Below are 14732 nucleotides of genomic sequence, written 5' to 3' on the forward strand. Positions count from 1 at the left end.
TTTGTCAAGGTTGTCTTTTCTCCCCATTTTATTTAATATTGCTGTTAAGGCATTTGGAGCTATGGTTTTTTATATTTATGTCATGGTATATGTATTGGTAGAAGTAATATGGTTGCATCTCATCTTCTTTTTGCTGATGATACAATGATTTTTTAATGAGCCGAATTATAGTCTTATCAGTATTAAGAGAATTCTTCTTTGTTTCCAATTGTTCTCTAGATTAAAAACTAATTTTCATAAAAACTTCTTATATGGAGTTGGAGTGGAAAATCATATTCTTGAAAATTGGGCACAACGAATCTCATGCAAAACTGACAACCTTCTTTCCACTTATCTTGGAGTGCCTCTTAGAGTAAATCTTGGTTTTTAAAGCTGATTGCCGTCTTATGATTGAGAAATTTGAGTTACACTTTGTTAATTGGAAAGGTAAACTGTTATCTATTGGCAATCGTATCACTCTTATTAATTTTGTTCTTGCTAGTTTTTCTATATATTTTAAGTCTTTTTTTTAAATTCCTTCATGTGTGAAAGAATAGCTTGATAGGATCATTAGGGGTTTTCCTTGGATTGGTGGATCCTTGAGCTGGAAAATTCATTATGTGGACTTGTCTTTTGTTTGCACATACAAAGATAATGGAGGTCTTGGGTTTATTAACCTTTATATCAAGAATAAATCTCTTCTTAACAAATGGCTATGGCGCTTTGATAATGAGCAGGATAGTTATTGGAGAAAAATTATTGTGGAAATGAATGGTTTGGATTCGAACTACCTTCTACCAACTTGTCATAATCTTCGAAACTTTTTCAAAATTTGGAGGAACATTCTAAATCCTCTTTTCTCTTCTGGTTGTATGTCAAATTTGGTTAGAGAAAGTTTTGGGTTGGCTGTTAGTAATGGATCCTATATCAAGTTTTGGCATGATAATTGGGTGGATGAGTGATAACTCTATGATATAGAGTTATTTGGGCTTAGTATTGATAGTATTTTAGCTTAGTTCTTGTTGCAATGTATAGAAATTAGTAGGTTTTAGGTAAATTATTTTAAATTAGTTAATTTAGGTGAGTCAATCTAATCTTAGTTAATTTTATACTTAATTTGGTGTTAATGTGGTTAAGATAGGTTGTTACTGATTTATTTGTGTTTTTGTAGGCATTTGATGAGAGAAGAATTTTAATGAAAGAAGAAAAGCAATTTTAAGGTGCACACCTCTATTGAGCATATTTTGGTATTTCAGTCATAACTCTCTTTACAGAGCTTCAAATGAGATAATTCTTAAACCACTGGAAAGCTAAGAGAAAAAGCTACAACTTTCATGTTTACCACCTCACCCAATTTGGCTTGGAAGGTAGTCAAAAATCTTGTCGAATTTGATGCACTGTAGTAGTCCTAGAACAATTACGACTTCTAATTGGGCAAGGTTGCGGCCCACATAGTTTGATAAGAAAATCCTAGCTAAAATTGACTTCTTTCTTCACCCAACTTGGCCTAATTTCAAAGCCCTATAAAAATAACCTTTCGAAGGACTTTGAGAAAAGAGAACAAAGCACCAAATTGACATTTGAGATTCAAGTTACAAAATTGTTGAAAAACAAGTCTCATTGGAGCTGAAAAGAAATTGAAGGATTCAAAAAGATTTGGAGATCAAGAGTTTCACTCTTGGAGTTTCTTTATTCTTTATTTTTCTTGGTTTAGTTTCAATGTTTCAACTTTATTTGATGATGATGTGTATACCTGTCAAAATGGGCCTGGCCTATTGGGCTGGCCCATTTTTTTTATCAAATATGGGGTGGGCTGGGTCTAAAAATTTAGGCCCATATTTGAACCGAGCCTAAATGAGCCAGCCCACCAAATCAGTGGGTTGGGGTGGGTTGGGGCGGGCTAGCCTTGTAGGCCAAAAAAATAAATAATTTTAATTAATTTAATAATTTAATATATTTAATTATATAAGATTAATAATTTAAGTACCAATAATATTGTTTATTTTATATATTTTAATGTGTTTAATCTTTACTTATCAAATTAATAATTTTAATTTATAAATTAAATCATAAAATAATTTTATTATAAAATTATAAAAATAATTTTTTTGAAAAAAAAAAAAGCTGACCCAACCCAGCCCATGGGCTAGCAAGGGGTAGGTTGGGTTGAGGTTTTGATGGCCCATATAAAAAATGGGCTGGCCCGGTCTGACTCATATTTTTTTAGCCCACAAGGACTTGGGCTGGGCTAAGCCAAACCAACCCATATTGACAGCTCTAATGATGTGTGACTTGATGGGAGACTAAACTTTTTATCTAAGATTATGATTAAACTCAATATGTAGTCTGATTTATTTATCTCACTTTCGCTTATATTTGATGGATTTAAGTTGTTTATTTTATTCTATTCTTAATACTTCTAATTGCCTTATCACCAATTAGATTAAATTGGAAACCTGGTTAAACCTTGACGAAGGAGATTTAGGTAGACCTTGAATAGAATAGCATATGATTGAATGCACTTAGTGATTAGGTGATTCAATATGCATATAGGGTAGACATACACCTATAACCCATACGTAGCCAAAATTAGAGCACGAACTTAATGAATCTTTCTTCAATTTAATTTGCATAGATATATAATAAATTAATTGAGAGAGGTATTTTTATAAGAAACTCGACAAAGACTTGAAAATAATTTAGGACTCGAAGTTAGTAACTTAATCCATTAAACTAAGTTAAGAAAGAGAGACAATAATCAAATGAAGTATTGAGGGACATCATAATCTTAGGTCCAGTAGTTACTCAAATTTAATAAAGTAAATTTGCTAATGGATTTTAGATTTGTTTTATTTTTAGTTTATTAGTTTATTAGTTTTAATTATAATTTTAATTACTTGGATAAGATTATGGTGTTATAGTTTTAGTAGTTAATAGTAGAAATTAAAACAATTCTTAGTAAGAATGATACTCTATTTATTATTGTATTACTTGTTAATGATACGTACACTTATGCGAGAAATCAACAACAATGAGCTTTTTCTCAAATCTACTTTCCTTCGCATTTTTGCTTTTGCACCAACAAAGATGGTCTTTTGATTGACTTTGGAAATTGAGTTGATGATATATGGCAGTGGGATACTCCTTAGAGTAGATGCCTTTTTGTTTGGAAAAAAGATTAGTGGGGCCTTTTAATGGAAGTTATTTCAAACTCCTTCCTTGACGAGATCTTCCTAATAAAGTTATATGGAAGAAGAATTCTAGTGTTATGTATACTCCAAGTTCCTTTTCCCGTTTTGCTATTGGTGATCTTAAAAGTGAAAGTAACCTTTGGAGAATGGTCTGGTCTAATCTCACTCTATCTAAAATTGAGGTTTTTCGTTAGCAAGTTCTACAAGGCAGAGTTGTTGTTAGGGGTGAGCTTTTGATGAGAGGTCTTATCAGTATTAATTCGGCATTCTCTACTTTATGTAACCAGGAAGTTGAATATGTTGAGCACCTTTTTCTTAAATGCCATGAGACATGGAAAGTTTGGTCTTTGTGGGCTGATGCATGGGGAATTAAATAGGTCACTCCTGGTAATTTGAAATGTCTTGTTCTTGCATGGAACGGTTGCTTTATGAATAATGATCACTATCTTACTTGATGAATAGCTTTTTACGCTATTTTGTGGATAGCATGGTAGGACAGGAATGAAATAATCTTTAATGGTAAATTATGGGACACCTCCCAAATATTTGATATTTCTAAACTGCATGTTAGTTGGTGGGCGAAGGCTAAATGGCCTATGGAAAGCCTGTTGTCTTGGGTATTGTTAGAGACCCTTCTTGTGCTAAAAACTAGATTGATAAAGTTAAAGTTAAACCTGTTGTGAATTGGATTAGGCCTTGGGTGGGCTGTATGAAGTTTAATGTTAATGGTGCTTCTAGGGGCTGCCTGGGTGCTTTTGAATCGATAGTGCTTTTTTTTTTTTGAAAGTTGTTGTTTATTTCAGAGCAGAGGAAACCAAAGGTTCACCTCTGGGGGCAGTACAAGTATGATTAAGGTCTGTTATTCACCTATTTGGGATAACAGTCGTTAATCCTCACAGCACTAGCCACCAAAGACCTTTCCAGAAAACAAAAACAACAGCAATCCCACCACCATCCAAACATATCAGGTGAGCAGGGTCATAAAAAAAGAAAAGAAACACAGCAATCCAACTCTACACAACTCAAGCAACCTAACAAAACAAAGCAGTAGCCACATAGAATCGATAGTGCTTTGAGAGATGGTAATGGCTATGTGAAAATTCTCTTTTCCAAATTAATTGGTATTGCCAATTCCAACTTAGCTAAGATTTAGGCCATCAAGGAAGCCTTCACCCTCTTTGTTGCTTCTCCTTGGATTGACTCTCATGAGATGATTATTGAACTGCATTTTCCTTTTCTTGTGTCTATCTATTTCAGCTATCTGATTTACTTGAGATTTTTTGTTGTCTTTCTGTTCTGTTGTTGGTTGATGTTCTATCTGCGTGTATCTTTGGAGTCCCTTGTGTTTGAGACTTTATCCTTTAATGAAATGCTTTTAAAAAACAAAAAAAAAAACACTATTTTTTATGCACTATCTCAGAAATATTTTAATTAAGAGGGTATAATATTGAACGAATTTTGTTGAGGGAATGGACCCTTATTTTGTCCCTTATTGGACAACTGAGTAAATTTATTTGAATTCAAAAGTCCAAATAACTTAGGATGAGATGTGCTCTGTATCTCACGGCAGGCAAATAGTCCAAGAATGGACCATCAATCATTATCATGGTATGAATCTGGCAACTCACTTTATTCACCCTACTTTATAGAGTCATAAAGTAAAGAAAAAGCTTTCGTTTATGGGTTCCAGTAACTAGGCCTTCGGGGGTTTGGCTTTCTTTTTCTCCCAGGGAATGATTATCACTCCTACTCATGCAGGCCTTCACATATATAAGAAAAAGAAAATGCAATTCTGGTTCTCCCTCCCTCGCTGTGTGGTTTCCATGCAAACTCTCCGGATTCATTGCGTGTTAGATGATTTTATCCTAAAAATATTCTCAAAACTAGTTTATGTTTTAATCCTATATTAGCTTTAAAATGTTCATCACAATACTTATTAGGCAATCATAATTATGACCTATGAGGTATGTAGGCTTTTAGATTAAACCCAAGCCAACTCCTTCACCTATTATATCTTTTCTCAGGAACTGCTCCTGCTGTGATCTTAGAACATCACAACTCTTCAAGAATTTGGTTTTATATATGTTGAGTTCAAGATTCTTAATTATTTATTAAGAAGGAATAAAGTTAAAAATTTCGATTATACGTTCTTAAGACACATACGACTGCAATTCCTTGCATGGTTTTCACTTTCACTACTAGCTAGCACAATAGCAGAACAGCAGAACAAGATGAGTTGAACTTGAACCACATTTATGTGGTAGATTGAAATGGTAATGAATTGTTGATTAGGATAAAGAGGAAACTCAAAATTTAAACTTTAATTCAGTGACTAACATAATTATATGGACAAACATATCGTTGCCCCTTTTACAATTAATAACCTGAAACAGAAACTTGCATGGAAAAAAGAAAAGACACAGCATGATTAATATAATCTAGTTGATCTTTCTGCAGTCACTCCTGATCTCTCCATTGCTTCCAGTAAGTGGACTTATGTTCCCCATCTTTACCATAGACTTAGCAAAGCTATCAAAGAATTGACTTTGACTGTTAGCAAACCTGTTAACAATGGCCACAGTGTCAGCCCCACTAGTGGAAAACAACTCTTGATCAGATTGGAGGAGTCCACGATGATTTTGAAGGTTCAAAAAGTAGTTGTTGTCAAAGGTAAGAGAAGTCGACTCATCAAGATCGATCAAGCTCCTGCCATCACGACCCTTAGGACATAATTGTGTAAGTGCTTTCAGGTATGTTGCATTAAGGGTTGGGTCTGATTTCCCTGATCCTTTGAAATTGTAGAGGCGGTCCATAAAAGAAGAGCATTGAGCACGTCCAAATGTGTGTACACCTGAGAAGCAACCATCATTGTTTTGAGATATATAGAAGAAGAAGAAGAAAAGTTCGTATAAATTGACTTCGTATATTAAACAAATTTGTGACTTGGTGGGATTTTTCTTAGTAAAATTACCAGACAAAGCGACTAGATCAGTGGAATCAAGTCCCATGTTTTTGAATTTGGCTGTGATATTGTTAAGGCTCTCATGGGCAGATGGGATGGCTCGAATCGCTTCTCGGTGTGCGGCCCGACCGTCCCTTCTTCCAAGTGGGACTTCCCATGTTGGACCTCCAGCCTACAAGTGAAAAATTCTCATTCTCATTGCAAGTGATAAAAGCTAATAGAAGGTCAGACCAGGTGAAGATTATTGCAGAATTATGAACCAAACTCCATCTGTGTGTAAATAAATGACTTGTACTTTTGAATAACTAAAGTACCAAGGAAACAGAAATTTGAGCAGCCAGGGCCAAAATATCAGCACAGGAGACAACGCGTGGGCAAGAATGTTCTAATGCTGTTTTGATATCATCGATGACAGAATATCCACCGGTTGAAAGGTTGGGGGTTGCAGTTTTCTCACTATCCGTACCATTCAGCAGAAGCGAGGCATCGCAACCCTGCACGTAGTTTCATTGACAAAGACAGAAATTCTCATTGGTATAGGAATCTTAATTAAAGCCAAATTAGTTGTTATATAATGCAGTTAGTCTTCAAGACACATGGAAAAGGCATTAAAGCATTAATACTTCCAGGGGCAGAATGCTGAATAACCTCTGGCATCAAAGAAAGAGGAAAAGGAAAGACAGCAAATTACATGGACAAAACAATCGTGAAAGTGAAGGCGAACAAGCTTGGGAAAAATCCAAATGTCATTTTGCTGAGCATTCTGCAGTACACTACGTACAATACTTGACACATTTGGGCAAGTTTTAGCATAAAACGTGCCACTAAGTTGAGCATTGGATTCCCCAAGCATCATAGCGGTAGAAAGGAGGAAAAGGGTTGCGATGATTTTGAATGAAGACATAATGGTATTTCCCAAACTTCTTAGATGGATATTGGCAGGAAATTGGGATACTTATGAGACATAGCAGATCCCTTATATAGAGGTAGCCCGTAGCTGGGCACGCAAGTTGACGCTCGAGCATATCTGCTCGGGGGATTGACTTGCAATGTGAATATGATGACTATATATGATTCTCCCATCACTCCAATAATGCAAGTGCACACTTCCATAAGTCTTTTAGAATTAAGAGCCAAATCAGGGATATAATTAAATAAATATTAACTAAATCCATTTCAAATCTTGGACCGAATATTTTTAGACTATCTAATTGTGTTTATAATTTGCCAACTACACATGGTTTCATAGCTAGGCGGTGGTTTTTATTGCAGAGCTTACTGATCCATTTCTTGGATGCAAAGTTATGGACAGTGACTACGCGAGCATCAGATATGCAAAATTAACTATGTACTAGTACAATAATTTCATGCAACATTTTAGGATATCTAGATGAGTAGCACCGCTGACAAAGTGTTTCCTTTGCTTGTATACATTGTTGATCACAAGTATTGAGAAGATAGAAACAAATACTATTGACCAGTTTTGGTTATTCAAATACTCTTTATATATATATATATATATATATATATATATATTCTATACAAGTTTTGGGCTGATAATCATATATATATAGTCAATTAATAATGGTATGTGGCTGGGTCAAGCAATAAGAAAATTGGACAGATGTGCAGCAAGAATCTTTCTCTAAGTGGCAGATATGGTCATATGAAGCTGACATTGAGAATACAGAGAAAGTACTTCGAGGCTCCCCTTTATCTTTGCTGGAAAAATGGACCAATTTTTGGCATCTTTTCTGGCAATATCGAATTCGTGGACTATAAGGAGCACTTGATTTTGTCACCCATCCGTATGTGGCGCCTACAATATTCCTCACGTGGTATTCGGTAAAATTTAAAAAAACAAAACACCTTCTTGTTTTTTCTTGTAAGTAATATATTTTGTTCTTTTTTATACCACCATGTGTCTAATTATGTATTTATATAGGAATAAATAAATAATTTTTTTGTGATCATAGTTTAGAAAATATTAGATCTGCATGTTTTTTTTTTTTTTTTAATCATATTCATATTGGAATTGATTCATCACTTTTGTCTACATCTTTGTCATTTCATTAGGGGCAGATCTACAGTGCGAGCAGCCTAAAAATGCTTTTGGTATTTGGAAATTTTTTTAAAAAAAATTTTGAATTTCCAAAGCTTCCATACAAGATAACTTTCTATTATATAATATATACATTAATTGTGTATAGGATTTCTACAGTTCATATAGATAGCATTGACAAGTGTAAATTAATAAAATAATTAAAAAATCATCTTTAATTAACATAAGAGTTTTGATTCTTATTTTTACTGTATACAAGAAAAGAGGCACCTCCCAAGTATAAGGTATACGAAATTATATTTATATGTTTATTAAAAGTAAATTGTAATAAAATTAGATGTTTCTATTTTGTTTGTTTTCTTACAGTATCTTTTAAGAACTTTATAACCTAAAGTTTATTAAATTGGATGACTACTGAACAAATTTGTTAACACAAAAATGACATATATATCCAAAAATATGTTATTTGGTTTTGGGATAGTTTGTTTCATTGTGCTATGAAATATATATATTAGTTGTAATGATTGTTTATCCGTAACGAGCATTATACATATTGTTTAGGCTATTTACAAATTTGTTAAAATCAATGACTTGCTGCAAGCTCCGTCAGGCAATATGTTAGCCCTTTTCACTGTGTGGACACATAATACTTAATCCAATGCATTTTGCATTCCCAGCTCATACATGGTTGTCAAAGGATGATATTTTAGGAAGTATCTTCGTAAAAGAAGGAAGAAATAACAATTGGGAAACTGCAGATACAGTAGAGTGGCCAATTGAGACTGTGGAGGAGTGGACTAGCTTCTCCATTTTTGAATTAGTTGACAGAGCAGAATAATTACTGAATACAATGGATTCAAAATCTAGAATTGCCCCCGTGATTTTTGCTTGAGCAAGAGAAATCTTGTGAAGAATATGTTAGCTTGTAGACAAAAGAGGGCACCATAAACAACTCTAAAGCACCTTCATCCATATCTCTTAACGCGGTTTTCCACTTCTGAATGCAAAGACTAAAACTAAAGATAAAAATAGTGGGAATGATTAGGCTTATAGAATAGTTATCTATTACTCTCTCTCCTTCCTAGTTTTCTATATATTTTATGTTCCAAAATTATTGTGATTGTCAGTTTGAACCTATGTGTTGGTTGGATTATATACTGTTAGTATTATTCTGTTGGATAAATTTTTTAAAATTTGGTTAATAATTTGTGTTTCTAACCTGCACTTTAGCTGGATCAGCTATAATAATTTCCATAATGGTTGATTCTTTGGTTTCAGCGATAGCTGCAGCTAGTTGGTGCATATCTTTTTGCATACTGATGATTTGTGCCCTAAATGGTTCCTTTTCATATCTGTAATATGTATCAGAGTCATGTGTTGTTGTTTGTTTATATAGTATAGAGTGCATTAAACATACTTGTTACCTTTGTTTGAATGTGGCTGTTTCTGGTATGTTCAAGTCAATATAAACTTTGGTGGCTGAGCAGGATGTAAGGTAAAGAGTGCTTGAAAGTAACAAACAAAATTAAAAGTTTGGCATGAAAAGAAACAAATAGAATTGAAAGTTTGTTTAGCAAATAATAATTCAATTGATTATACATGATTTTCATACTCATGTATTTCTTGACTATTGTGGCAGCGAATACGATAATGGGGTTAATCACTTCATCTAGAAAGAAGTATTCATTTATCCCTTTAGCTTTATCTCCATATAAGACAACTTTCAAATTGTTTCCACTGGTTTAGGTTTTGGGTACCCTAAGGGTGATACCTGAACCCGAGTCGAGTACTACAAGTAATACCCAAACTCGTCCTGTAACCGATTATGGAGTACCTGAATCTTATTTTATTGGGTTGGATACCTATGGGTACCCGATTATTAACTAGCCATTTACATCGCTAAACACAAGTGCAAAATTTGAAAAGAAACCCTTTGAAAAGCACTTTTAAGAGTTCGATTTCACCTACACCTATATAGCTAAGAGAATCAACAAACAAGTTTCAAACTTTAAAATGCATGAGAGGCTAAAACTCCCTAATGTCTTAATTATTCATATTTCAGGTCTAATTAACTACCTCAAATATCCTTAACTTCAAATATTTATATTTCGAGTCTATCCTAAATTAAATCAATTTAAGGTGCATTAGGTTTACGGAATTTTTTTTTTTTGGTTAAGTTTCTCTATTCAATTGCAACTTAAACTAACCACATAAATATCCTAAGATCCCTATTCGATTAGTCCTATTCAATTTATGGCATGAGCCCTAAAATAAAAAATAAGAAGTAGCAAATTTTTTTTTAAATCACCTTCTGGCGCCTAGGCCTCTAATGGTTGGCGCTTTAGTGCCAAGCTCTCAAGTGATGTATGAAAGGAATGCGGCAGCAAGGCACTGTGACACTGGTTGGTTGGTGCCTAGGCACCCTTCTCTCTAGTTTTTGTATGGGAGATGTAGGCATTCTTGGCACCACAACCTTGGAGTCCTTGAGGCTGCAGGGCCAGCCCCTTCAAGTTGCCTCGTGCAGAACTATAACAGTCTATCTAATTCCAATGTAATTTTGACCATGATTTGATCAAAACTAGGTGAATTAATAATCATAAAAGTTGTATCTCTTCCTCTTATCTTTCTAGTGGTTCAAGAATCACTTCAATCAGACTTTTGTAGAGCAAGTTATGCTCGAGATATCGCAACATGTTTGATGAGAGTTTACACCTAGCCATCCTTTGCATGCTTCATCATCCATTAAGCTTTATGCACTTGAGAACCTTCAAAAACAAATAACTGAATCAATGATGGCTCAAATTAGGACTTTTAACATGGAATTGAACTAAAATTACTTGAATTATTATAATTTAACTTGCTTTGAACTTATTAATGAAAAACATAAAAACTACTTAAAACCAACTTAAAAACACAAGGACTTGGCTAATTTCATGCCCAAAAATGTGCAAGATAACTCTATGTCATAGAGTTATCAAAAGTATCTATACTTTTCAAACAGAATACAATTTTGTAAACTTCTAAAGAATAAGTATCGATACTTCATCTTAAGGTATCAATACTTTCTTCACAGAACCCAATTTTAAGCCAAGAATAAACCATTTCAGGTTCCAAATATTTCCAAAATCATTTCATTTCAAGTTCTTAGAGTTCAAAGATCAAATACCAGAGCAAATTCCAATCATAAATAGGTTTTTTTCAAACTAGTAATTGATTCAATCATGATCAAAGTTTCAATTTCAAATCAAATTCATAATTCATTCTTTCAATACCATTAACAAAATAAACATTTGTGGAGCACTGACTTGAGAGGAACTAAGAGGGTAGGATCATATCAACTACCAAGCATATATAGAGTTATGTTGTAGCACCAATTTTGTCTGGGATGTAAAGTCATCGACTTTCAGTAATAGAGGGTAGGATCATATCAACCAACTAGCATATACAGATTTATGCCAAAGCACCAATATATAGTCTAGTGCTCATAGACATTAACTTTTAGATAAACAAAGGGTGTCATCACACCAAAATGATCTGGTACATATAGTCATTGACCTCAGAGTATACAAATCATTATGCACAATGGCTAACATCTATAGTCGCTCGTTACAAGTTCTTAACTTAATCAGTTCCAATAAAACATTTTCAAAATCAAAGTTTATCCAAATATTCATATTGGAAATAAAAAGGCTGATATCATTCACCAACAAAATCAAGTTGTTGTGACAAGATACTATCATTGCCATCAACCCATTTCTATCATTTCAAAGACAAAGTGACCCAATGCTAGGTTTAAAATCATTTTCATTTCAAATTTCGAATGTCATTCATAACATTAATTCACAAACAAATATTCAAAATTTTGAGATATGAAAGCATTCAAAGTGCTTGTTCCCCGTGCACAAAACTAGATACATAATAGACATATTTACATAAAATATATAGCTTTCATCAAATTCACTTTAAAATCATCGTTCACATCACAATCCTTGTTATAGTTCATAATTCATTAGAAATACATTTAAAAATGGAATTGTAGACTAGACATGCGTAATTATGTCAAAATAATTAAAAACGCCATATCTACCCTCATATTTGAAGTGTGTCTTTCTTTTTAGAACTTTTCGACGAAAGCTTGACCTCTACAAAATACCAAATTCTTCAATAGCACCAATCCATCATTTATCTATTGTTAATACCTTATTCTCTAAGCATACCATCACAAATAACCAATAATCCTTTTACCAACTTCTTCACTTAATCTTTAATCCATTGTTCAGTGACTAAATCTAATCTAACAATGAGATTAAATTTCAACTAGTTAAAGTTTACAATAACTTTACCTTAGTGAGCTTGACAGTACCCAAAATCAATCCAAAACCTAAGTTTTAGAGAGAAAACCAAATTTTTAATAAACCAATAATTTTGAAAATCATAACCCAAAGCTTAGAGATTATGAACAGTGAAACCTTACGTTCAAATGTTGTTAAAATGAAAATCTGATTTCAAATCTAAAATTTAGAGGCTTCAAATGGCTTGGAGAGATAAAAGAGAGTGCAAAAAGGGATGAGAGAAAAGAGAGGCTAAGAACAGTGAGAAAAACGTTTTAACCATTTCAAGAAAAGTCTAAGGGGTTTAATGTTTTAAAATGGATGTGAAAAGTTTAATTTACCTTTATTGTTTTTCAAATCCACTATGTAGGTATCAATACTTTTAATAGAAGTATCAATACTTTTTATTTCTAGGTAAAGGTATCGATACTTGTTCATTGAGTATCGATACTTCATTCATTTGATGCATTTCTAGGTTTGCAAGCATTGATACCTTATGAATAGAAGTTGATACTTTTGGTCTAGAATGCAATTTTAAGTTGAAAACCAAGTCCTTTAACCCTTTCTAGGTCTCCATTTCCAAGTAAACTTTTTTACGAATCAAAATATACCTTTTTCAAGTAATAAATATTTGAAACAACATTGGAAAACAAACTTTTAGACGCTCACCAAGTTAAGCTATATATTTTTACCCTTAATTAAGGGTTAGGGCTTCACAAACATGCAACTGTTAAGGATTTGAAAGTATTAACTATGAATCTATGAACACTAGGCCATTTAGTGGTTGCCCACGATGTAACTCTAAATTTGATTTGGTTTAAGAATTGGACAACATCCCATGATTTTTTGTTAAACACAAGATCATTCCTTTCTGTCCATATGGATCACACTGTGGCAAAAAGGCCATCTTCGATATCTGAATATCTCTTTTTTTTTTTTCCTTTGGTAGAGTTTCAAGCAATGAAGAAACCTTTTATAGTACTGAGGGATGCCTAGGCCACTTTCCATGTGGAACACCAAAAATCCTAGTCCATCGGAGTCCTTTAACAGTGTATAAACAAGTGATTTATTGACTCCACCTCTTTGTTACAAATAGCACAAAGCCAACGGTCCGTAAGTAACATTCCCCTTTTAATTAACTTGTACTTCACCGCAACTCTCCATGATAACTCTATTATATAGAGTTATTTTAACACATTTTAGGGGCTTAAGTAGCTAATCCTTGAGATTTTAGGTTCAGATTTTAACATTTTAAGAGTTTTTCTAGTTTAAGTTAGATTACATGTTAGTAGTTAATTTAAGTTGTTTTAGCTCAGTTTTACTTTATTCTTCTTTAATTTTCTTCAAGAAGAGTTATTGTTGATTTCTCTCATGGTTTTGTGCAAGATATTTGATGAGCATGGTGCAATTGAGTTAAAATAGCACAAGTATGGTGAAGGCTTCACTTGCACATGTTGCAGTAATTCAAAGATAACTTGAGTTGCAGAAGACCAATTAATGTGATTCTTGATCCATTGGAAAGCTGAGAGAACGGACTATAACTTTTATGTTTACCCCTTTGCCCAGTTAGAACTATAACAAGCTAAAAATTACATCAACATATGATGGATGGATGTAGTTCTACACAAGACAGTATGGTGACAAAAGCTGTGGCTTTGAGTTGCTCATGGCCGCAACGTTGAGGGAGCTACCATCCCAGCACTAGGAAGATCATGGTCATAGCACTGTGTTGATGAGGTGCATCATACTTTGGCTTAAGGCCAGAGCACCACGACACCACCAATGATTGCCACAGCACCGTGGCATTAAGGAGTCATGGGTACGGCGCCACCTCAATTTCCAAAAATAAAAATTTTGATAGGAAATTGGAAAGTAGGCATCTTGTACCTATTTAAGGGATTTTTTGAAAGCATTCAAGGAGAGGATGATAACAACTTTTCTGAAGAATTTGAGCTAAGAATCAAGCAAGAAATCAATAGCAATTGAGAGATATTCGAGATCAACCAAGGTTCAACATTAGTTTATTTCTCTATTTTATGTTATACTTATTTTCTTGTTTTGAATTCATAGTTGAATTTCCTTGGATATCGTTTTATTTAGATATCATGAACTAATTTGCTTTTCTAGTATTATGGTGAATTTCAACAAATAGTCTGAATATTTGCTTATATTTTATTTATCATGAATGAGTATAGTTTTACTTATTC

General features: G+C 33.5%; 1 protein-coding gene across 1 annotated transcript; it reads right to left on the reverse strand.

The window, feature by feature from the left end:
- On the reverse strand, window positions 5459–7102 carry LOC18589666 (peroxidase 15). Its single transcript, XM_007014732.2, has 4 exons — window positions 6824–7102; window positions 6447–6626; window positions 6142–6304; window positions 5459–6021 (listed from the first exon to the last, which is right to left on the reverse strand). The coding sequence occupies exons 1-4, from the start codon at window positions 7034–7036 to the stop codon at window positions 5609–5611; spliced, it is 969 nt and encodes a 322-aa protein (XP_007014794.2). The 5' UTR covers window positions 7037–7102; the 3' UTR covers window positions 5459–5608.

The sequence above is a fragment of the Theobroma cacao genome, chromosome 9 (genome assembly GCF_000208745.1).
Source record: "Theobroma cacao cultivar B97-61/B2 chromosome 9, Criollo_cocoa_genome_V2, whole genome shotgun sequence".
In the NCBI taxonomy this organism is placed as follows: domain Eukaryota; kingdom Viridiplantae; phylum Streptophyta; class Magnoliopsida; order Malvales; family Malvaceae; genus Theobroma; species Theobroma cacao.

What these genes read in the sequence shown, in the direction of transcription:
- LOC18589666 (XM_007014732.2), bottom strand. Translation starts at nt 7,036, where the DNA reads ATGTCTTCATTCAAAATCATCGCAACCCTTTTCCTCCTTTCTACCGCT. An exon ending in TTCACGATTGTTTTGTCCAT is followed by an intron (nt 6,627 to 6,823) that starts GTAATTTGCTGT and finishes AACTACGTGCAG; the next exon opens with GGTTGCGATGCCTCGCTTCT. An exon ending in TGATCTAGTCGCTTTGTCTG is followed by an intron (nt 6,022 to 6,141) that starts GTAATTTTACTA and finishes GTTGCTTCTCAG; the next exon opens with GTGTACACACATTTGGACGT.